Raw genomic sequence first — 25,641 nt, forward strand, 5'->3', positions numbered from 1 at the left:
TATACAAAGTGTGTGTTGGATGTTTAGCGGTTCTATTGAACATTGAAATGTCAAAGTGTTAGATTTCTATTGCCTCAGGCCCTGAGAGAGAGAGAGAGAGAGAGAGAGAGAGAGAGAGAGAGAGAGAGAGAGAGAGAGAGAGAGAGAGAGAGAGAGAGAGAGAGAGAGAGAGAGAGAGAGAGAGAGAGAGAGAGAGAGAGAGAGAGAGAGAGAGACCCACCCATCCATGTAAAGTAGAGGCAACACACACAACTATCCATGTGAGCAGGGACCTCCTCCTAGCAATCACAGGCCGTAGTCCAGATGAGGGGACAGAGCAGTGGATCGTTTAACCAGGGGGGATCAACCCAGCATCACTCCCCACCGATGGAATCGAGTGTTAGGCAGTGGAAGCTGAGTCACTACTGCGAATACCGGGAGACCATTGTGTCATTAAGCTCCAAAGGGTTTCATTAGAAGAGTGGTTTTGTGTACATTGTGTACTTGGAAACACTTCAAAGTACACAATGTAAACATTTAACCGATTTAGCGGATGCCATTAAGTGTGGTTAAATATATTCACAGACTCTTCCAATGACTAATTAGTATTTTTAGAACTTATTTATTTAATAGTACTAATCTGTCTAATTTATTTTGTTGCACAATCACAGTTTCTGAAACAAAATTGTTTTGAAAAGGGCTATGCAGAGAAAATCCAATGACTAATCCCTGTTGAATTATTTACCACACACTTTTATCAAAGCATCTTACAGTGAGCTCAGATCCATGTCCCTGAGGAGTGAGTAGGTAGGGGTTAGACAGTGAATTCAGATCCATGTCACTGAGGAGCAGATAGGGGTTACAAATTGAGTTCAGATCCATGCCATTGAGTAAGGGGGATCTTCAACCGTTTTTTCAGCAAGACATAGAAACAAGACAGGCATAGCTACAGGACTATCAAACACAAAAGCCTTCCGGACTCAAGGCTCAAGGACTCACTGGTACGGACTCAACAAAGAAGCACCGATCACCGGGCTGAGAAGGGAGACTTTTGTAGGGATCACTGGGGGCCTCTGGGCATCTGTTGGCAAACTGGGATATCAGTAGAGGAAGTATCTGAAGTAGAGGAAGTATCTGAGGTAGCGGTAGCATCTGAGGTAGAGGTAGGGTCTGAGGTAGAGGTAGGGTCTGGTTGAGGTAGGGTCTGGTCGAGGTAGGGTCTGGTAGAGGTAGGGTCTGAGGTAGAGGCAGAATCTGAAGTAGAGGAAGTATCTGAGGTAGAGGTAGCATCTGAGGTAGAGGTAGGGTCTGGTAGAGGTAGGGTCTGGTAGAGGTAGGGTCTGGTCGAGGTAGGGTCTGAGGTAGAGGCAGCATCTGAAGTAGAGGAAGTATCTGAGGTAGAGGTAGGAGTGGGCACTGTCTGATAGGATGGATTCAGCCTCCCGCCCTGCCTGCTGTTACACAGCCCAGTGAGGTTGGACACCTAGGGTTTGACTTCTGAGTTCACTTTTTAGGGGAAAAAAACTGTTTTGGCCTTGAGGCCAAGATTACCATACAAGCAGATTAGAGAAAATGTTAATACGGAGTCAATAGGATATTCATGAGGGCCTTATCAGCATGGAGCTTCGACCGTTGGCAGAACAATCGTTGCCGGCCTACCTGTAAGGCAGCTTTGTGTCTGAGTTACAACTCTACTCATTGTCACGCTCAGTACGTTTACATGCGCAGCTTAATTTGATTAAAGCCATAGCTCGACTATGCTCCTCGATTGAACAACTGCAATTGTCCGCGTATACATGGCGGTGAGTAAATCGATTCATTGGTCAAAGTGTGTCATGCCCCGGTACGATAGGTGGCGCTGTGCCCATTTCAATTAGTGGTAATAGAGCCACCGGTTGACCTCTTTATGTCACCAGCAACAACAAACTCAGGTGGCATTCGAGAAAGATGTTTTCAGTAGACAGCTGTCAGTTCACTTCGGGTCCATATCATTTCTCCGACACTCCATTGTTCCGACCTCTCGGTCGTATGCCGACTCCTTCGGCTGCTCTGCCGGTGGAGGAGTCCACATACGACCGAGAGGAACAATGGAGCGTCGGAGAAATGATATAGACCCGAAGTGAACTGACAGCTGTCTGCTGAAACATCGCTTTCTCCTCCATGTCGCGTTTCAATCTGGACTTCATCGAGTCAAAGCCAAAGTTAATTTCCCCCAATTCCTTTTCCCCATGGGCGAGAAACCCGACTAGGGTTTGCTCATCAACCTCGTTGATGAGCAACATTTAGAAAAACATGTACTTTTAATTCAGCCTTGGGTTAAATCGAAGCGTAGTGTGTACTGAATGCACGTTGATGATGATACACTCCTTATAGGGGGTAACTGCATTGGCACGACACCGGCTTCCTCCATCTTCTGCGCCAGCTTTTTAAATAAATCGCCTATCTGAAGTGAGTTGACAGCTGTCTGCTGAAAACATCTTTCCCCCACCGGAGCAGCCCCTCCGCCGCCTGTCCGTATACAGCATTCCCCGCCGCATTGCAAGGAATGAATAAAGATCGTAAACACGTCGGGAGAAAAAAACATTTATTTTAGAGTCACTACTTTACAACCTCGTTGATGACCCACATTTAGAAAAACATGTACTTTTAATTCAGCCTTGGGTGAAATCGAAGCGTAGTGTCTGTGTGCTTACACCTTTAATGAATGCATGCCATGCATGCTCCCGCGGCCGGGACACAATTCTTATAGGGGGTAACTACATTCACTGGCTTCCTCCATCTTCTGCGCCACCTTTTTAAATAAATCGCTGTTTCTCGTTTTCTGACGGCGACAAGAACAACACGACACCACGATAGTTTCCTTCTACTTCCAGCTCACGGCCCCAGGAAAAGATCTCGAGCATGCGCAGAACGCAATTCAACGCAATTCAACGCATAATCCAATTTGATCTCCGTACATGCACGCTTAGCTCGACTATGAATCGCATTATCTAGGGGTCTTAATTCGACTATGAGTAACCCAATTCGATTCGAGTATAGCTCGACTAAGGTGTATACATGCATCTTAGTAATCCAATCATAGTTGGACTAAGCCAATAAGTCGACTTTCTTGAGTGTCATGTAAATGCACTGACTGCAAGCTACTTGTTTGTTCCTCGACTCGTGATGGGCCTGCTCAGAGGAGGCTCAGAGGAAAACAGCCCACTATCCTGGTAGTGAAGTATATAGCCCTCCTCTGTACTAGCTATTACCTAGGTGATTAGGGTGTGTGGATAAGGGGCTAGTGACTAGGTGACTAGGGTGTGTGGATAAGGTGCTATTACCTAGGGGACTAGGGTGTGTGGATAAGGGGCTAGTGACTAGGTGACCAGTGTGTTGATAAGGTGCTAGGACCTAGGTGACTAGGGTGCGTGGATAAGGAAGGACTAGGCTAACAGGACCGGAGTACAGAGAGACGTTCTCTCTCTCGTTAGGATTCACAGCGGGGGGGCCGCAGCCCCCAGGGTCACCCCGGCTGCTTCAGAACACGGCGAGGCTGAGGCTCCTGCAGACTGCTGCATACATACTGAGGAGCCTGAGAGAGGGAGGGAGGGAGGGAGGGAGGGAGGGAGGGAGGGAGGGAGGGAGGGAGGGAGGGCGGGCGGGCGGGCGGGCGGGAGGGAGGGGGAGGAGAGAGAGACAGAGATTCTTATGCAACCTGTTACTGCGTGTGCTTATGCTACAAAGGCTGGTGCGCTGTGTGCGAGGGAGAGGAGCAGCGATGATCTGGAGAAGGTGAAGGAACACCTCTCTGTTGTGATCCTGGTGTCTCACCAGCGTCTCCCTGCGCGGTGCTGCTTAGTATTCCGGGGGATGTTGCGGGGCGATAGAGGGGAAACGTTCTATAGAGTCTCTCTCCTCCCCGGCAGTAAAGTAAATGAAGCCTATCGCCGCGGCGACCGCATCCATACGCATTCCCTTTTCCCAGAGTTCCCTCTGCTTGCTCAGGCCCGGGCCTGTCATGTCATTAGTCCCAGAGGAGAGAGTAACCTTGGGAACCAGAACCAGGAGGACATCTCTGGCCCGGGTGGTTGTGTCGGTACCGTCAGGACGAGTCCGTTCTGTCCGTTCTCCTCTGTGGAGGGAGAACCGCCTGGAGGAGGAACCATCCGTAATGCTGACGGGGCGTCGGGGGCTGAGGATGTGATGCGTCCACCATGTTTCATCTGGGATGGATAACTTAGCGTCTTGCTAGTGCCGCTACCCAGCCTAGCGTTAAATCATTTGTTCTGGCGTGTTCCTCTCGGGGCGTTGGGGGGGAGGGGGGGGCGTGGGTGGGGCTATAGGAGGCTTTTTAGAGATACAAATTAAACCCAGAGAGTGACATAAAAAAGTGACGCTCTGGTTTGCTCCACTGACTATAATTAAATTATATTATAACCTAGCTAGCAGAGGGAAAGGAGCAGCAGAGTTTTAGCCGCTTCACCGGAGACATGAATGACGTAAACCTGGCATTTGCAAGACATGAGGGTGAATCAACTCTGATAAACACCAGCCTTTACTCCAAAACGCTTAAAGCACGCCATGAATATATTTATACAGTATACATGCTGGATATTTTCCATTCCATTAAACGTGTGTACAGAGTACTAGTTGGAGGAGTGAGGGTCTGGAAGAGGCGCTGGATGAATCTTTTATATCCCAGCTCAACCTGGAGCCCAACGGCCTGCTGCTCAGGCTCTGGTCCAGCATTACCTCCACCTGATTAGTCTAGCTGGTCCAGCATTACCTCCACCTGATTAGTCTAGCTGGTCCAGCATTACCTCCACCTGATTAGTCTAGCTGGTCCAGCATTACCTCCACCTGATTAGTCCAGCTGGTCCAGCATTACCTCCACCTGATTAGTCCAGCTGGTCTAAACATTATCTCCACCTCATTGGTCCAGCATTATCTCCTGGTTCGCTACATAATAGATAATAATGCTTAATGCTTTTCTATAGCTATTATTCTACATTAACCATATCTGGGCTATACGTAGCCTTTTCTGCTACCTTAAGAACATACATTTAGCACATTTAGTTAGTATCATACAGTTAGGTAGCTAAAGGCTGCGCTATCACTGCCTTTAGGCTACATCTGTAGCTGTAGCCATTAGCGCCACATTGAGTATGAGCTGCAAACCTCAGGGCGGACTGAGGACCCGGGTGGGGCCACAGCGTGTCGTCAGCGTGTCGTTAGTGTGTCATTAGCATGTCGTTAGCGTGTCTCTAACCTTCCGTCTCTTCCGCCTCTCCAGTCTGCTCCCAGTTCTCGCGGGGCGTCTACGCCATCTTCGGTTTCTACGACAGGAAGTCGATGAACACGCTGACGTCGTTCTGCGGCGCGCTGCACACGTCCTTCATCACGCCCAGCTTCCCCACCGACGCAGACGTGCAGTTCGTCATCCAGATGCGGCCGGGGCTGCGGGGGGCCGTGCTCAGCCTGCTGGCCCACTACAAGTGGGAGAAGTTTGTCTACCTGTACGACACCGACAGAGGTACGTGCACACACACACACCTGTAAGACACTGATACAAACACACACACACACACACACACACACACCGACAGAGGTACACACACACATACGTGCACACGCAGAAACACACATGCCTGTACAACACACAGAGGTACACACACACACACACACCTGTAAGACACCGATACAAACACACACACACACCGACAGACGTACACACACACATACGTGCACACGCAGAAACACACATGCCTGTACCACACACACACACACACAATGCTAGGCTATGCTATCATGTCATTGTGTCCCCTAATCCGGCTCTGAGGAAGTTAATACAGAGCGATGCTACCTGAGCTCATGGAGCTGAGCTCTGAGGGGGTTACCTCTCCTGGATCTGAGCTCTGAGGAGCGGCTTCTTCTGTTGGAGGAGGAGAGCCTGGATGTGAACCATGAGGGCAGTGGGTAGAGGGAGTAGCAAGGAGAGAGGAGTGAGGAGGAGAGAAGAGAGGGAAGGAGGAGATAGGAGAGAGGGGAGGAGAGAAGAGTGGAGAGAAGGGGGAGGGAGGAGAGAGTAGAGGAGGAGAGGAGAGAGGGGAAGAGGGGAGGAGAAAAGAGGGAAAAGGAGAGGAGAAAAGGGGAGAGGAGTGGGGAGGAGAGAGTAGAGGAGGAGAGGAGAGGGGAAGAGGGGAGGAGAGGAGAGAGGAGTGTGAAGAGAAGGGGGGGTATGGGGAGGAGAGAGGAGATGGAAAGAGAGGAGTGAGGGGAGGAGAGGAGTGTGGAGAGAGGGAAGAAGAGTAGGGAGGAGAGAGGAGAAGAGGAGGAAAAAGGAGTGAGGAGAGGGGAGGAAGAGTGAGCCGGATGAGATCCCGTTCTGTCCGTCTCCATGTTGGACATCACAGATCTGTCCTGGTCCAAACCTCAGGGGAGCGTCTGCCCACGTTAGATCAATATTATCCTATATTAAATATCAGATATCACCTCCTCTATACACTCTTTCACAAACAGCCACCGCTCCTTATTTACTTATGCAATAACATTTCTCCATGTTATTCCGATCTATTTGTAACAGTTTCTCAGCTCCTCTTTCAGGAACCCAGTCCGGCCCCCTCAAAGTATTTATAAACCATCGGCCATTTCTAGGACAGTGGCTCTTTTTTCATCTCGACTGGCTCACTTTCATAAATATAATGACATAATATATGCATATATATCTTAGTGTTACATCCACGCTTTCGGAGGCCGTTTCATCCGCGGTCCAGCGCTCGGCTTCAGAGAGCTCAGCCAGCACATCTCCTGGAGTTTGAACAGGGCTTTGTTTCACAGCCTCTATCTGAGGAGGCCTGGGCTTAAGATAGGGCCGGGCTTAAGATAAGGCTCCTGCTCCGCTGCTCTTGTTAAAGGAAGGCTGGAAGGAGGCTGTGTTTGATCAGCGGCGTCGTGACCTCATTAAAGCCGTCTGGAGTCTCGCGAGAGGCTGGACCACGGGAGGTTCAGGGAGAAGTGGACTGCTCCTTTAAGATTTACTGTATTAATACAGTATAAAAATAAATACTAGTGCAGAGTTTACCTGATAATACGACTTGTACTGTGTTCACCTAATACATACACAGTACTGCTTTCACCTGATACTATACAAACATAGTACTGCATTCACCTGATAATACATACACATAATACTGTGTTAACCTTATAATACATACATAGTACTGTGTTTACCTGATACTATATACACATAATAGTGTGTAACATTCAGGATACATATAAATATTAAGTTCAAAAACCAAGATGTAACAAATTAATGTGTACTGGGCTAATGCAGGTTAGACTCTTGGAGCTGGTGGAGAATTAATGAACACACAGAATGGTGGTAACCGGTGTTTTTCCATCGTTCACATTAACAATTAACAAAAAACACTTGAACTTAAAATCAAGAAAAATTCCACAATTAAATAAAAGAAAAATAGGCCTTCAATTAACCAATTCTTAAGGGGGTGTACAATTCTTAAGGGCGTCTATTACCCTCCATACAAAATAATAAACATTCCCAATTATATTAGTAAATCAAACATAAATCAATGCACCCAACACATCATGTACTGCAGTTATCTGATTTGTGTGTGCAGAATGTTTGAAGAAGTCAATTGTTTGCGAAGTCCTACCACACCAGACAGCCAGGCTTGAGGCCTGCCTTTTAAGGGAATCGTTTTGAGAGTATTTTCAAGTTGCTCCTCGCCATCTTCTCTGCTCCGGCAATAGGGCCTGACCTGTTGAGTCAACCAGGTAAGAGAATCAGAAGTCTGCTGAACTTGGGAGCAGTAGCTTAATCAAATGTTCTATTGCGGCGGTCTCACCAGTGTTCAGTAGTGAACATTGCTCCTCAGCAGCAGCACATCAGCTCCTCGGGGGCAGTCTCAGTATTGGTAAGTTGGCTTTGTGTCCAGTGTTGAAAACAGAAGTGTCTCTTTCCAAAGTTCTCCTTGGCTGGTTTTTAAATGACTGTCCAGCTGCCTTTTAACTGACTCCTTGATTAGGTGATTTAGTTCACCTGGGGAAAGGGGGTAGATGCCTGTTGGCTGGTGACTGCATCCAATTGGCTCAGGGGATTTGATTGACAAATGCTTTCTTCCAATTTCAGCAGTGTTACATGTGTTTACATGATACTACAAATACATAATACTGTGTTTACCTGATACTACATACATAGTACTGTGTTAACTTAATAATTCACATACATAGTACTGTGTTTACCTAGTAATTCAAATACATAGTACTGTGTTTACCTCATAATACTACATAGTACTGTGTTTACCTCCAGCCCTACAAAGCTCCTCCAGCTTCTATCTCCTCTCTCCTCCTAGTCTCTATCTCCCGTCTCCTCCTGCCTGTAGCTCCCCTCTCCTCCTGCCTGTATCTCCCCTCTCCTCCTGGTCTCTATCTCCTCTCTCCTCCTGGTCTCTATCTCCCCTCTCCTCCTGGTCTCTATCTCCTCTCTCCTCCTGGTCTCTATCTCCCCTCTCCTCCTGGTCTCCATATCTGTAGAGCACGTTCACTGGATGAATAAATGATGAAGACTTCTCGTTGTTCTGGTGTCGGGGTCTGCGGAGGGCAGATGATTGATGCAGGAGGACAGGCATTGTCTGTTGCAGAGGAGAGACGTGACTCTCCTGCTCACGGCACCTGCTTACAGATGTTCAGACATCATGTTCCACCGCACGGAGACAAGAGATCTCTCCCTGGTCGACTCTATCCATGCAATACACTATCCACACAGTACTCTCTCCATACAGTACACTATCCAGACAGTACTTTCGTCATTCAGTACTCTTCATACAGTACTCTGTCCATACAGTACTCTATCCCTAAAGTATACTATCCCTGAAGTACTCTATCCTTACAGTACTCTATCCCTAACATACTCTATACATACAGTACTCTGTCCATACAGTGCTCTATCCATTCAGTACTCTGTCCATACAGTACTATATCCCTGAAGTACTCTATCCCTACACAGTAAACCACACAGAGAGGAAGTTCGTACACCAGGGCCGATCAGTATGTCCAGTGTGTGGCGAGGTCTGATCAGAGAGTTGTTCTGGACCAGGTATCCATCTCTCTCTCTCTTTCTCTCTCTCCACCCATCTCCCTCTCTGTCTTTCTCTCTCTCCCTACCCATCTCTCTCTCTCTCTCTCTCTCTCTCTCTCTCTCTCTCTCTCTACCCATCTGTCTCTCTCTCCCTCTCTACCCATCTCTCTATCTCTACATCTCTCTCTCTCTCTCCCTCTCTCTCTTTCTCTCCCTCTCTCTCCCTCTCTTTCTCTCCCTCTCTCTCCCTCTCCCTCTCTCAGAAAGCAGCTTAAATAAATAACTGCTATCTCTTCCCCGTGGTCGAGTGGAGAGCAGGGATGTTTGAACTACTTCTTATGCTCTGGTTTTACAGTCGACTGCTGGGTCACTGGATTTACTGTATCTAGTTACTGCCTTTCCAGTTTCAAATCACAGTTGTAAATTTAAACATATATACTTCTATGAGTATTAACTCACTTCATATTTCAGTACTACTGTTCCATACAGCGCTCAGCAACCCTGTTTATGTTCGATAGACAACTCTGAAACTAAGACTTGGAACACTCTGAGGAGATCCTTATTCGTACTCACACAACACAATGCAGCCTCCTCTCTCCTCGCTAGGACCCGGGACATGCTGGAGAAAGCATTGGCATTGAGCCGGTAATCAAAGTGAGCGAAGGAGTGATTAACTGTGGAGCGCTAAAGCTGTGCACCCAGCAGGGGGCTGGTGAACTCACAGGGGGGGGAGGGGTGATACCTCAACCCCACCGGCTCATTAATGGCCTCTGAAATTATAATCTGATAATGCATCACATAAAGTCGCTTTGCATAAGAGCATCTGCTAATTAACTCAATTGTAAATAGGTATAGAGAGAGAGAGAGAGAGAGAGAGAGAGAGAGAGAGAGAGAGAGAGAGAGAGAGAGAGAGAGAGAGAGAGAGAGAGAGAGAGAGAGAGAGAAGAGAAAGAGAAAGAATGAGAGAGAGAGACAGACAGAAACAGAGAGACAGAGAGCGAAAATACATGGTTCTCACGCTTCTGTCCAGAGTGACTGAATTCAGAGACAGGTCATTAAGGAGCAGGAAGGGGTTAGGGGTCATCTTGCTCTAGGAGGCCCACAGAGGACTCTTTGGGCTGAGGGTCTAACCCCGGACCACTGGAGCGTGGAGGTCTCTCTGATTCTCTCCAGAAGGGTCCCTGGTACAGACAAAAGAAAAACCAGCTCTATTTCAGCACCACGGACAGCTCCGTCTCGCCTCACAATCACCTTGAACCCTGGATCAAGCAGTGACTGTGATGTTCAGACAGATAGGAAGTAATTGATGCAATGCTCCAGATATTTTTGCAGCTGAGGTGTGAACTGATTCACACACACAACACAACAGAACACAGAACACTCACACACAAGAACTCACACACAATACACCACACAAAAGACAGCATTTGAGATTGATTGCGAAGAGTAGAAATAAGACAGCGAGGGAAGCGATGTGAATACAACAGTCAGCTACTGAAACTGACCGTTCTTATCTGGTTCAGCAACCAGAAATATCAATCAGAATACATCTCTCTCATCTGCCTCCCACAGTCTCCATGGCTCTCCACCTCTCTCCACCTTTCTCTCTCCCTCTCTCTCCATCTCTCCATCTCTCCCTCTCTCTACCGCTCCCTCCCTCAGTACCTCTCACTCTCTCCCCCTCCCTTTCTACATCTCTTCCTCTCACTCCCTCCCCTTATTCTCTCCCTCCCTTTTATCTCTCCCTCTCTCCCTCCCTCTTTAGCGCTCTTCCCCCCTCTCTACCTGTCCTCTCTCTATCTCTCTCTTTCTCTCTCTCTCTCTCTCTCTCTCTCGCTCTCTCTCTCTCTCTGCCTGCTCATCTCTCCAACGTGTCTGACTTGTCTGTCTGTCTGACTTGACAGAATGTGAATAATCTGTAAACTTCTCTCGGTGAAACAAGACAGCCTGATATCAGCCGATCAGCTAGACACCCAGACACTCGTTGTGAGATGTTTCAAGTGTTCTTTTGGACAGCGGTACATACTAATATATCACTAATAAATAAATCTCATACATGTATATGTTCTACATTAGGTCTCAGCTAGCCTCAATGAGACTTCCTGAATACATAAAGGTGAATACAGATGACGTAATACAAACACAAACATGAATATGTAGGACATATTTAAATATCCTAAATGTGTGTGTGTGTGTGTGTTACAACACGCCCCCATCAGGGGTTGGAGAGTGAGTGTGTGTGTGTGTGTGTGTGTTCTCGGGGTCGCGACCTCATGACAGCGGAGTGACTCAGACCCCTGGGGGAGGGGGGGCCCATGAGCAACATAAATAGAAGCAACACACAAACACACCAAGCAAACAGAACGTGTGAACCGCTGAACACTTGGCGCGATGGGCCCCCCCCCCCCGCGCGCCTCTCTCCGCCGTAACCACGGTGATAATATGAAGAGTACAACATAGCCCCGCATCCCTCTCTGTATCTGCAGCACACCTACTGCCTACAGCTATCCCATAATAAACCGGTTGTCCTTAGCAACAGACAGATCACGTAGCAGCGGATGCCTTTAGTATGCCAACTCAGCTGTCCGGGAGGAGGACGAATAAAAAATGATTTTTACCAACATTTGAATGCAGACTTCAGCAAAACCCTTCCACTCAACATGTCAGAAGACATCTCTCTCTCCTTCTCCTTCCTCCCCCTCCCCCTCTCTCTCCCCCTGTCTCTCTCTTCATTTCCATGGGTGTTAACAGTTTGAAGTAGTTGTTGTGGAATACACCTCTATTCAGTCGTTTAACAGACCGCTTTCATCAAGAGATGCTCAGAGCAATCACAGAACATGATCAGGACTGCAAAACTTGAAGTACCATGAACATGTGATAATCAGACGTGTGTGTGTGTGTGTGTGTGTGTGTGTGTGTGTGTGTGTGTGTGCGTGTGCGTGTGCGTGTGCTTGTGCGTGTGTGTGTTAGCAGGGCTGCGGTGCCGTAATGGAGCGTGTCTTTGTCCTTGGGTCTGACCTGCCTGCTGGCGATGGCCTGGTCCACCATCTGCTTACAAAGTCAACGAAACCAGACCTCTGTTCTCTGAACATGTCCTAGTCTCTGGGTTCTACCAGACCTCTGTTCTCTGAACATGTCCTAGTCTCTAGGTTCTACCAGACCTCTGAACATGTCCTAGTCTCTAGGTTCTACCAGACCTCTGAACATGTCTTAGTCTCTAGGTTCTACCAGACCTCTGTTCTCTGAACATGTCCTAGTCTCTGGGTTCTACCAGACCTCTGTTCTCTGAACATGTCTTAGTCTCTAGGTTCTACCAGACCTCTGAACATGTCTTAGTCTCTAGGTTCTACCAGACCTCTGAACATGTCCTAGTCTCTAGGTTCTACCAGACCTCTGAACATGTCCTAGTCTCTAGGTTCTACCAGACCTCTGAACATGTCTTAGTCTCTAGGTTCTACCAGACCTCTGAACATGTCCTAGTCTCTAGGTTCTACCAGACCTCTGTTCTCTGAACATGTCCTAGTCTCTAGGTTCTACCAGACCTCTGATCTCTGAACATGTCCTAGTCTCTAGGTTCTACCAGACCTCTGAACATGTCTTAGTCTCTAGGTTCTACCAGACCTCTGAACATGTCCTAGTCTCTAGGTTCTACCAGACCTCTGAACATGTCCTAGTCTCTAGGTTCTACCAGACCTCTGAACATGTCCTAGTCTCTAGGTTCTACCAGACCTCTGTTCTCTGAACATGTCCTAGTCTCTAGGTAACTGCAGTCTCTCTGCAGATCAGTATAGCCTCCAGCCCGATACAAGTTTCATGCTATAGGGAGCTTCAGTTTATTATTCAGCAGCTGCAGTCTGCTGAATTTAAAAACAATGCCGGTGCGAGAGGAAAGCATAGCAATCTACGTCAAAGCCGTCAAAACTGTTACATCCGAAATTGACTGAATGTTAAAGAATGTACAGATATCGGCACAGAAGCCTGTGCTCTGAGGAGAATGTGTTTCTGCTGTACTTCCAACGGAAGAGAGAAAACAGCGTCACCTAGTTATGTAATCTTAACCCAGCCACGGCCAGACTGACACTGTGGAGGATCTATGTATGGCTTAAGTTTGGCCTTCAGAGTTTCTCTTAATGACCTGTGGCTCATCAGACACCATATCCCCACCTCGTAAAGTTGGTCTGGAGACACCCAGAGCAGTTCCAGCAAGACCCAAAGCAGGGAAGGTAAGATACTCAAACACCAAATCATCTCTGAATCCCTCCAGATCCTTCTGTAAGCCTTGAGGAGGTTGTCAAGGTTATTGATGAGGTTAACATATCATGTCACGAAGTGAAGCAAGAAAGAACTCGAAAGGGGAACACAGAATCATTTCCGTTCCTTCTGAAGCTCAATCATGTGTTAACATTGGTCTATTTCTAGATAGATAGATAGATAGATTTACTTTATTGATCCCAAGCTGGGAAATTGCAGATTTCTAAGTTATATTCTAACTTTTTTAAAGAAATTTAATGCAAAAGCAAAAACCTAAAAACTGGAGTTATTCCTGAATTTTCCCAGCTCCCGTTGTAAGCACCGAGGGCCATAATTAAGTTATTTATGTGATGTTTACGTTATATTACATCTCGCTATGCAGAGCGAAGTGCTGATGCTACACATCGCCTATTCATTTCCTCCCTGCCAGCAAACACCAATCTTTGTCTCTCCACACTGGAGGACTGTCTCTCCCAGCTGGAGGTCTGTCTCTCTAAGCTAGAGGTCTGTCTCTCCCAGCTGGAGGTCTGTCTCTCTCAGCTTGAGGTCTGTCTCTCTGAGCTAGAGGACTGTCTCTCTCCCAGCTAGAGGTCTGTCTCTCTCTCAGCTAGAGATCTGTCTCTCTCTCAGCTAGAGGTCTGTCTCTCCAAGCTAGAGGTCTGTCTCTCTCAGCTAGAGGTCTGTCTCTCCCAGCCGGAGGTCTGTCTCTCTCAGCTAGAGGTCTGTCTCTCCAAGCTAGAGGTCTGTCTCTCTCTCTCTAAAGGTCTGTCTCTCTCTCTCTCTCTCTCTCTCTCTCTCTCTCTCTCTCTCTCTCGAGGTCTGTCTCTCTCAGCTAGAGGTCTGTCTCTCCCAGCTGGAGGTCTCTCTCTCAGCTAGAGGTATGTCTCTCTCTCTAGAGGTCTGTCTCTCCCAGCTGCAGGTCTGTCTCTCTCAGCTAGAGGTCTGTCTCTCCAAGCTAGAGGTCTGTCTCTCTCTCAGCTAGAGGTCTGTCTCTCTCTCTCTAGAGGTCTGTCTCTCTCTCAGCTAGAGGTTTGTCTCTCTCTTAGCTAGAGGTCTCTCTCTCAGCTAGAGGTCTGCCTCTCTGTCTCTCTCTCTCTAGAGGTCCGTCTCTCTCTCAGCTAGAGGTCTGTCTCTCTTCCAGCTAGAGGTCTGTCTCTCTCAGCTAGAGGTCTGTTGCTCTCTCTGCTAGAGGTCTGTCTCTCTCTCAGCTGGAGGTCTGTCTCTCTCTCAGCTGGAGGTCTGTCTCTCCTCCGTCATGTCACCTCCAGTGACATGACGGACATGGCTGACAATCAGATCAGGTGGCTGCTCAGAACAGGCTGTACCAGATATAGAAAGATGAGGAGCCGGGGACTCCGATGGATCTGGAGTGTGTGGGGTTAGTGAGGGGGGTTGGGTCACGAAGAGCCACATTTACATAATCTGAACTAATTTGCATAATCTACCTTGGCCCATTCAGCTCCAGCTGGGTAATAATATTCATGATGTTATTGAATCAGCGGTTTTATCAGCGGCTGTAAGACTAGATGGAAGCCCAGCGGGATCTCTGGCGGGTGGCTTCGTTAGAGGCTTCACTGGGAAGGAGCTACGCTAGGCAAGCGGCTCACAGCTACGCTAGGCTAACGGCTACGCTAGGTCTACTGGTTATAGCTACGCTAGGCAAACTGCTCACAGCTACGCTAGGCCTACTGGCCATAGCTATGCTAGGGTAACCTCTCACAGCTACGCTAGGCTTACTGGTTATAGCTATGATAGGCTAACTGGTCATGGCTACACTAGGCTTACTAGTTCTAGCTACGCTAGGCTCACTGGTTATAGGTATTCTAGGCTAACTAGTCATAGCTACGGCAGACTAACTGCTCAAAAAAGCCTTCTGGCTTCTATACAATAACATGGACCCCCCCCCCCCCCCCAACACACAGTGCATAGAATGTATGTTCAGTAAGGAAATCAATAAACAAGATTTACTCATTTGAATACTTTAGTAAAAAGCAACATCTCAGATGACAGCTAAGAGGGCCCTCATGAATATTGAATATTAATTAATATTGATTAATATCAACACGTTGATTGTCTCATTTATCAAGAAGGCTGGTGTGTATTACAGGGCTTTCCTGCTGATCGGAATATATCTTAACGTATTCAAACTGCAGTTTGTATCGATTGAAATAAATTCAGACTTAGCTACCCTTAGCGGACCAGCCAGTTTACCTGCTGATGTACTTCCACAGTGTGCGTTCAGGGAGTGATGAAGTCTTATGTACATCCGCTTAGCAGATGTCTCGTTAACTTCACCTTTCTACCACAATCTGTCCACCACTCAGTCCCGTATTCCTCTGTTTGTGAGCAGCTTGTGGACGTCTAGTCATACAGTCAGAGGACCTGCGACACACAGATGAACAGACTCAGGCTCTGCTCCTTGGAGCCCTGCCTTTTAACTAAACTCTCATAGATTGAGATTGATGAAGTCTGAAGGGCGCTTGCAATGTGTGTACATAAGGCGTGTCATTTCCTGTCACATCCCTCATTCTTTTGACCAATCGTGTTGCTAGGTGGGCGGGACTCTGAGTTCCTCTCGCTTGTTTAAAGTTCATACAGGTAATATTGGAAGAATAAAAAAAAAAAAGAGTTTGAAGCACACTAACGTGACATGTTGGACTGTCAATACAGGGAAGACAAAAAGGCGAACTTCGTGAAGGAGATCGGAAGTTTGCCATTTATAGATTTGATTCAAAGAATACCACAACTTATTTCGTTTTTTAACACTTTCAATTTAGACAATTCCGATTTTCTATTTGAATTGGTTCAAATTCCTTCAAACGTGCGTTGAGACCTGGCCTACCAGTGCTGAAGCCCCTCCTCTTCCTCCCTCAGGCTTCAGCATCCTGCAGGCCATCATGGAGTCGGCTGTGGCCAGCAACTGGCAGGTGACGGCGCGCTCGGTGGGCAACATGGCCGACCCCGTGGAGTACCGGCGCATCATCGAGGAGATGGACCGGCGCCAGGAGAAACGCTTCCTCATCGACTGTGAGGTCGGCCGCATCAGTGCCATCCTGGAGCAGGTACTTATACTGTAATACTAATACACGGTGCTTAACTGTAATACATTGTACTTTATGCTGTAATACTAATACACAGTACTTTATACTGTAATACACTGTACATTATGCTGTAATACTGTGAGGTGGGCCGCATCAGCACCATCCTGGAGCACATTCTTTATACTGTAATACTAATACACGGTACTTTATACTGTGATACTAATACTGTGCTTTAGACTGTAATACACTGTATTTTATACTGTGATACTACTACTGTGCTTTAGACTGTTATACACTTTACTTTATACTGTCCCTGGGGGCTGGAGAGAGGGAAATTTGAATACCGGTAACTACTTTGTGTCTGTGGGCTGCCAGCAGATCTGTAATCATTAATCACAGGCACATTGTAACCCTCTGCTTTTTGCTGACTATGCGTGTGTGTGTGTGTGTGTGTGTGTGTGTGTGTCCATTTGTGCTAATGCATGTGCATGCATGTGTGTGTGAATCTCTGCGTTTGTGTGTGTGTGCGTGTGCACGTGCACGTGTGTGCGTGAGAAAACAATCAAACATTCTCACTAATGAGAATGTTGAATTGACTGAATAACAGCCAATTCAACAATCAGTGACCCTGTAACCCCTAACTGTGACCTATGGCCCTAACAACAACAACAACTGTTTGTCCAATCAGAATGGGCGTATCTCCCGCCCGTCGTCCCGCCTGCATCTCTCCAGATGTGTCAGTTCTCTGGAGGAGGGCTGGTCACGTGACCGGTGACGTCATCACTGTTTAATGTGCTGCTGGTGGAAGTAGGACGCTCTGTCCCACAACAGACACACAATGACCCCTCTATAAATAGCCTGTGTACAGCCCTCCTTACCCCTCACTGGCATCGGCCAGCCACCATCTTGGACGAGGCAATTGGTTTCCTTGTGTTTTAGCGACTCCTTACCACTCTTTACTGCTCTCCCCCATGAGACATTAAGAGAAAGACATCTTTAAGGGAGCCAGTAAACGTTTGACTACAGACACGGGGACGATCCAAAACCAATGGACTAGGCAGGGTGTGCCAACAGCAAAACAAAGAGTGAAGCAAATGAAAAGCAAGGAAAGAAACCGGTCAGTTCCTTCTGTAGGCCTCGGTCTCCTCAGCGACAGTGATCCAAACACAATAGAGATGACGCATACCTTCAGTACCAGAGCAGCTACAAATTAAAAGCGCCATGCAACGCATACGTTCAACACCAGAGCAGCTACAAATTAAAAGCACCATGCAACGCATCAGTACCAGAGCAGCTACAAATTAAAAGCGCCATGCAAAGATATTTCTAAAAAGCAGCTGGACAGAGTGCACAGTAGCAGTAGGAACCAGGACACTAGGGGAGCATTTAGCTCTCTGTTACAGGAAGCCATCATTAATCCCCCTACTCAGCCTGGGTTATAGGTCCGTTTATCGGTTAACCAGAACTGGGCTGAGAGGCACCGAGGGAGACAACGGGATGGGGACGGAAAGAAAACACAGCGATACAGAGAGAGAGAAAGTGATAGAGAATGAGAGTGGACAGACAGAGAAGGTCAATGAATCAGTAACAGAAACAGAAACAGATCTAGCCTCTACCAGTATAAGACGCTTTCCCCACAGCCTCTACCAGGTTTAGAGGCTGTTCCCACAATGGAATCAGTTCTCTCTCTGTCTCTCTCTCTCTCGTCCTTAAACCCCCTCCATCTCTGATGTTTGACATTTGGAGGACCCAAATCCCCTCTAAAACCGGGACAGATCCCAGATCAGGTCTCCGCGTGGCCCACATAGCAGGGTCCGAGTGAATGGACGACCTGACCTGTGTGAGCACGCCTGTCCCCTGAGCCGGCTGCTGGGACCGGACCTCTCAGTCTCCTCCCGGGGTCATCAGCACCAACACCGCTCTGAACTGAATCACACTCTCCACACGGCCACCGCACCTTAGGCCAGACTTTTAATTAGCGGTTAGCTTTTTCCTGTTTCTGAGTGTTCAGGCTTTGGTGGTTTTCATTTGGCAGTTGAACAAACGCTGGTGCGTAGCGGCGGTGGCAGCAGAGAGCCCGCCCCTCTGCAGCCCCGCTGAGCTGGGGGCTCGCCATGCCTCCATCTCCAGCGAGGCTGAAACTGGAGCATCCAGAATCTAAAAATATTTGTTAGCCAACACAGCTTTAAAAATAAGTACAGCCATGATACAGAGTTCAATCTTAAAAGTAAGCTGGCGTTGTTACTGTCGTTCACTCAAGGTTAGCACAAGCTAGTGTAGTTCAACCTATTAAGGCTAGCACAAGCTAGTGTATTTAAATCTATTAAGGCTAGCATAACCTAGTGTAGTTCAGTCTATTAAGGCTAGCACAAGCTAGGCTAGTTCAACCTGTTAAGGCCCTCCACCATCAGGAGGCCCTCCTCCACCAGGAGGCCCTCCCTCCTCCACCACCAGGAGGCCCTCCCTCCTCCACAAGGAGGCTCTCCCTCCTCCACCATCAGGAAGCCCTTCTCCATCAGGAGGCCCTCTCCCCTCCACCAGGAGGCTCTCCTCCACCAGGTGGCCCTCCTCCACCAGGAGGCCCTCCCTCTATTATCAGGAGGCCCTCCCTATTCCACCACCAGGAGGCTCTCCTCCACCGCCAGGAGACCCTCCTCCATCAGGAGGCCCTCCTCCATCAAGAGGCCCTTCAAGCACCAGGAGACCTGCTCCCCCTCAAGGCAGTGAGGGATCATTAAAGCAGGATGGAGTGGAGGTGTGGAGAGAGCTCTCTGAGGAAATGATGTGAATCCAGGGATCAACAGGAGATGATCATAATACAGCAGAAGGATTTCTCCTCTGGTCCTCCATCGCTCTCTTTCTGTCCGCCCCCTCACCCGTCTCCCCCTCCCTCTCCATGTCTCCCACACAGCAGGTTTAACAGTGTGTGGTTGTCCTTGCAGGTTATGTCCAGCGTGCTGCGGTTTCTGATGACTCTCTCTCTCTCTCTCTCTCTCTCTCTCTCTCTCTCTCTCTCTCTCTCCCTCTCTCTCTCTCCCTCTCTCTCTCTCTCTCTCTCACCCAAGGTGGTGGTCCTGGGGAAGAACGGGAGAGGATATCACTACATCCTGGCTAACCTGGTGAGTGCTAGCACATCACGTTGCTTCATGCAGGGAGACTCAGACCCCCCTGCTGTGCTTGTAACTACTCCGATTCCGATTAACTTTCGGGCCACCGTGTAGCTTAGCATGTAGCCTAGCGTGACAGAGAGCTTTTCCCTCAGAAGCTTTTATTTGAAAAAAGTCAAAGAAAAGTGAATCAGTTCAGTGACTGAATCAATTATTCAGGATGAGGCCCGATCAGACCGGTTTGATGCACTCAGAGCATCCAATCGGGGGCGGGATGCATTTGAGTGGAGCAGGGGCTGGTATAAATAGCCCCCGGCTCAGACTACCCTGACCAGCACACTTTCTAAATCAATCAGACCACAAGCTTTGCCATGATGCCAGCTCCAGAAGAGTCTTGAGAAGCACTGTCGACATAACCTAGATCTTCAGAATAGGCCGAATATTAAAAATGTGTACCAAGATTTAAAAAGAGAGACAAACAAAACAACAAACAAAAACACCAAGGAAAGACTTCCTTTCATCTAAATCCAACTGGCCTGAAACCAAATTAAACTTCCTTAATAATGAGATTTTCATCAAAATCAAGTTTTAATGTGAGTTAAAAACTCCACCAGACCTCCACATGAATCTAACCTTTAATGAAACCTTCAGTGGGGACAAATGGTGTGCTTTACTCCCTGTGGTGCTCGGTAAAGGTTGGAAGATCTCCTTTAGCGACGGTGACGGTAAGACCGGCACGGGCTGAGGAACATATGACTAAAACATCTAAAAGGGACATTGTGAGAAATGGAAAATAAAAGCATAATAAGGTAAAACAATAAACATGATAGAGCACACAAACATAGAGAACAAACAAACGAACAAACGAGTGAGAGACGAGCTAGAGAGAGAGAGACTCTACTCACCCAAAGGTTCAAACTGTAGATTGTAGCAACTGGTCCGAACCGAGCAACTGGTCCTGCTCCAGGGAGAGCCACCATCTCCTCCTCCTACTCCTCCTCCTCCTCCCACCCCCTCGGCCCGAGAGGCCTCCTCCTCCTCCCGCCCTAGAAGCCCCAGAGGCCTCCACCCACTGCTGACCTCCAGCTGGGAGCCTGAGTCTGTGATGTCATCCATGATGATTCAACACACCCGAGGTCAACAACAACTTCTCATTCAGCAGACACTGTGAAAGAGGAGCCACGTTGTTAAGGGGCCGGTAGGGGTCAGGGGTCATCTGGCTCTGGGATGCCTTACCAGGTAGACTGAGGACATTTGGGATCGAACCCAGAACCGTTCATCTGGAAGTCAAACACCCTGACCAGTAGAACTCCCCCCTGTTGAAACCAGTATCACCACTATCCATGTCATTCCACAGCATCCCAGTGACTAAAACCGAATCCATCAAACAAACTGTGTTTTCATATCCATGTCCGCACTGGTTTTACAACAGTGGTCACATCACTGTCCTAACACCACGAGTGAGTTACGGTTAAATAGCATTATATATTAAAAGATCACATAAAATATTCAACATGGGCCCAGCATGTGGCTCGTACCCGACTACATCTGTCAAAAGCGCTTCAATGAAACAGAACAGACGTGATACTCATCCTGCAAGGCTAATGAAGGCCATGGCCCAGGTATCATTTATACATAGAGGATGTTATTTAGTCATTGAGGACGACCCTCCAGACATTATCTGTGTTATTTTTCACTACATTTCATGTTCTTCAGACATTAAGGACCGTAGCTCTCATCTGAAGGTTGACCTATATTATTAAATATTATTCAAGGTGTCCTGCCTTCTTCTCTCTGCTGGTGAGGATGGTAGTATGCAGTGGCATTGTATGTATTATGATATCCTGGAGTATTACAGTCAGTGTTATTATGATATTGATTATTACAGTATGTAGTATAATGTTATATGTTTTATATATATATATATATATATATATATATAGTCTTCATGACATATCTCTGCAGGGCGTGTCCGACATGGTATGCAGTACTACAGCATTATATAGGTCTGTTCTCTGCAGGGCGTTTCCAACATGGTATATAGTTCTACAGTACGTAGTACTACAGTATTATTATGGTCTGTTCTCTGCAGGGCGTTTCCAACATGGTATATAGTTCTACAGTACGTAGTACTACAGTATTATTATGGTCTGTTCTCTGCAGGGCGTGTCCAACATGAGTCTGGACCGCGTGGTTTCTGGAGGAGCCAACATCACGGGCTTCCAGATCATCAGCCCTGAGAACCCCATCGTCCAGCAGTTCGTCCAGCGCTGGGAGAAGCTGGACGAGAGGGAGTTCCCCGAGTCCCGGAGCGCGCCACTCAAGGTACAACACCAATACATACAAGTACACAAGTATACAAGTACTCTATACTGTAGATACTATATCAACTATATCTAGAGGCTGCACGAGAGGGAGTTCCCCGAGTCCAGGAGCGCTCCTCTCAAGGTATTAACCCTACCACTATATACTGTATACTATGTATATATATATACTCTAAACTACAAATACTGTATCTAGAGGCTGGAAGAGAGGGAGTCCAGAAGGGCTTCTCTCAAGGTATACACACCACGTACTCTATCATTATATATTACTGTATACTATAGTGTCTGTAGTGTAATATATACACTATAATTATAAATAATGCTATATATATATACACACAATACTATGTATACTACATCTAAAGATTGGATGCTAGAAGTCTCCTCTGAAGGAGGCATTAGTTGTGTTAGTAGGTGTAGATTGTGTATTTATTGATTTGGTGAGTTGTGAGGGGAGGTGTTGTCGAAGTGTTGTTAAAAGCATTAATATTTCATGTCTCATTACCATGACTTCAATCTTGTTAAGATGGACGCATTTTAGAAATGTTAAATCCATCCATCTGGGTCTCTGAGCGTTGGTAAATACGGCCCAGCTCGGAGCTCGAAACACATTGTCATGGCAACGGCGCAACAAGCATGAGGAGGCTGCTGCGTTGCACGGCAACAACTTTTGTATTCACTGGACTCTTATTGGTCTATTTTCTGACTGTCTGTCTCTCCATCTATCCGTCTGTCTGTCTGTCCTTCCATCTTTCTGTATGTCCCTCCATCTGTCTGTCTGTCCCTATGTCTGTCCTTCCATCTGTCTGTGTGTCTGTCCCTACCTCTGTCTGTCTGTGTGTCCCTCCGTCTGTATTTCTGTCTGTCCCTCCCTCTTTCTGTCTCTCCGTCTATCTCGTCTGTCTGTCCCTCCACCTGTCTGTCCGTCCCTCCGTCAGTACACGTCTGCCCTGACCCACGACGCGGTGCTGGTGCTGTCGGAGGCGTTCCGGTACCTGCGGCGGCAGCGCGTGGACGTGTCCCGGAGGGGCAGCGCCGGGGACTGCCTGGCCAACCCCGCCGTGCCCTGGAGCCAGGGCATCGACATCGAGAGGGCCCTCAAGATGGTAGTGTGGGGGTGGTGCTAGTTTGGTTCTAAAGGCTCTTTGTTGTTGTGTTGCGGTTTGTCGTGTCTTCATGTTGTTGTGGTTTATTGTGTATGTGGGGTTGTTGTACTTTATTATGTCTGTGTTGTAGTTTTGGTCTTAAAATTTGTCTCTGCTTTGTTGTAGTTTTATCTATCTGTGTATTGTTATAGTTTATAATGTCTGTGTGGTGTAGTTTATTTTTAAAGGTTATTGTGTGCATTAGGGTTGTTAGGTTGGTAGGTAGGTTCTGAAGGGTTCTGTCTGTGTTGTAGGGTGGTTCTGAAGGGTTCTGTCTGCGTTGTAGTTTGGTTCTAAAGGGTTCCATCTGTGTTGTAGTTTGGTTCCAAAGGGTTCTGTCTGTGTTGTAGGGTGGTTCTGAAGGGTTCTGTCTGTGTTGTAGTTTGGTTCTAAAGGGTTCCGGTCTTTGTTGTAGGGTGGTTCTAAAGGGTTCTGTCTGTGTTGTAGGGTGGTTCTAAAGGGTTCCGGTCTTTGTTGTAGGGTGGTTCTAAAGAGTTCTGCTGTGTTTCAGGTACAGGTGACGGGCATGACAGGGAACATCCAGTTTGATACGTTCGGCCGTAGAACCAACTTCACCATCGACGTGTACGAGATGAAGCTCGGAGGAGCCAGGAAGGTAGGAGGAGGCGACCAGGTCATGTTATGTAATCTATCTTGTCTTTAGGTCATGTTATGTAATCTATCTTGTCTTTAGGTCATGTTATGGAATCCATCTTGTCTTTAGGTCATGTTATGTAATCTATCTTGTCTTTAGGTCATGTTATGGAATCCATCTTGTCTTTAGGTCATGTTATGGAATCCATCTTGTTTATAGGTCATGTTATGGAATCCATCTTGTCTTTAGGTCATGTTATGGAATCCATCTTGTTTATAGGTCATGTTATGGAATCCATCTTGTTTATAGGTTATGGTATCCATCTTGTGTTAGGTCATGTTATGGAATCCATCTTGTCTTTAGGTCATGTTATGGTATCCATCTTGTGTTAGGTCATGTTATGGTATCCATCTTGTGTTTAGGTTATGTAATGGGATGTTATCTTGTGTTTAAGTCATGTTCCGTGTCTGGTGTTATGGCATGTTATGTTATGGATTAATAGTGTCACAGTATAAACATATATATATATATATATAAGTATTTGTCATAGAATGTCCCTGATGAAATATTCATTGTGTTCTGATAAAAACGTGACAACCACATTAATAGCAGCCTTAACAAATACTGTTAGACAAACTCAATGCAAACACTCAATGCAAATACAATCATTCTACAAGGGGCCAAGCACCTCTTGCCCGACTGAGCGTCCCCTAGAGCCCGGTGTGAGTCTGCACAAGAGTGAGTACTGGAGGTGTTCACGATGACACCAGGAGGAATCACAGGATTACATTTTGTAATAAATAGATTCAATATGATAATAGAAACTAACTGGAGGTAGTGTAGGAGTACAGGGCAGCACATTTGTTTCTCATGTTATGCTTCATTTAAAAAACTATTTAAAAACTAGCCTTGAATTATAATTGGCTTTATTTATAATTTAGTAAGGGGCTGAGGAATTGATCGAATTGTACTCCCACATTTCAGTGTACTGCTTTATAGATATGACATTTTTTGATGGTTAACAACTAACAAATGGCATAAGCAGTAGTGTATATGATTGGAAGTATGAACAGCTAGTAGTAGTACTAGTAGTAGTACTAGCAGTAGTACTGCAGTATTGACCTGTCTATACGGACAGAGCCGTCCGCCTCCTTGTCCTGGTCTCTCTACGGTTCCCCATCTCCCCCGCCTCACATGTTCCCGTGGTAATCTGTGTTCCCATGGTAACCTGTGTTCCTGTAATAAACTGTGTTCCCGTGGTAGTGTGTTCCCATGGTAACCCTTGTTCCCGTGGTAACCTTTGTTCCCGTGGTAACTGTGTTCCCGTGGTGACAGTGTTCTTGTGTTAACTGTGTTCCTGTGGTGACCTGTATTCCTGTGGTAACTGTGTTCCCGTGGTGACCTGTATTCCCGTGGTAACTGTGTTCCCATGGTAGCTGTGTTCCCGTGGTGACCTGTGTTCCTGTGGTAACTGGGTTCCTATGGTAACTGTATATCCATGGTAACTGTATTCCCATGGTAGCCGTGTTCCCGTGGTAACGCGTGTCTCTGTGCTTTCAGATGGGCTACTGGAACGAGTACGAGAAGTTTGTGTACATAGTGGACCCCCAGGTCACCAATGAGTCCTCCTCTGTGGAAAACCGAACAATTGTGGTCACTACTATTATGGTACACTTTCCAGGCTGCTTTTAAAAATCTCTCGCCAAAAGTTTTCTGCCCCTCAGGGTCGAGGCCCCGGCCTTCTGTCCCGAGAGGGTAGAACAGGTTTACCGGCTGCTTTCCATCCACTCACTACACGTTGAAACAGTCTGACGAGTGTTTCGAGTGTACCCGTGTGGATGCCAAAGCACTTTACATTTCTGTTTAGCAGTGGCCTGTCGTAGTAGTGACATCACAATAACGGCCTTGGTAATATGATAGCTGTGTGTAGACTCCATCTTGTTCACGTTCAGTGCATACGTAAGTACAAAACAAACAGCTTCCCTCTCATTGGGTGCACGGTCAGTGACAGCAGAGACGGATACAGCTTACAACCAATCCATTAGAGACGTAGGAAGTAGAAATAGCGCCAGATGAGAGTAGGTTCTCACCATAGTTTCGTAGGGTTTCCCAACATCCGG

General features: G+C 47.1%; 1 protein-coding gene across 1 annotated transcript in view; it reads left to right on the forward strand.

Moving 5' to 3' along the window:
- gria3a (glutamate receptor, ionotropic, AMPA 3a) overlaps nucleotides 1-25,641 on the forward strand; it is a gene marked incomplete at both ends in the record, with an annotated part of 54,053 nt that overhangs the window by 8,137 nt on the left and 20,275 nt on the right. The window contains 7 exons of the mRNA XM_084473655.1: nucleotides 5,255-5,494; nucleotides 16,184-16,371; nucleotides 19,416-19,469; nucleotides 21,621-21,782; nucleotides 22,720-22,887; nucleotides 23,438-23,542; nucleotides 25,082-25,189. Coding sequence (XP_084329781.1) covers nucleotides 5,255-5,494; nucleotides 16,184-16,371; nucleotides 19,416-19,469; nucleotides 21,621-21,782; nucleotides 22,720-22,887; nucleotides 23,438-23,542; nucleotides 25,082-25,189 — 1,025 coding nt within the window. The remainder of the gene's footprint in view (nucleotides 1-5,254; nucleotides 5,495-16,183; nucleotides 16,372-19,415; nucleotides 19,470-21,620; nucleotides 21,783-22,719; nucleotides 22,888-23,437; nucleotides 23,543-25,081; nucleotides 25,190-25,641) is intronic.

The sequence above is a fragment of the Micromesistius poutassou genome (genome assembly GCF_964030765.1).
Source record: "Micromesistius poutassou genome assembly, chromosome: 10".
NCBI classification, from domain to species: Eukaryota; Metazoa; Chordata; class Actinopteri; order Gadiformes; family Gadidae; genus Micromesistius; species Micromesistius poutassou.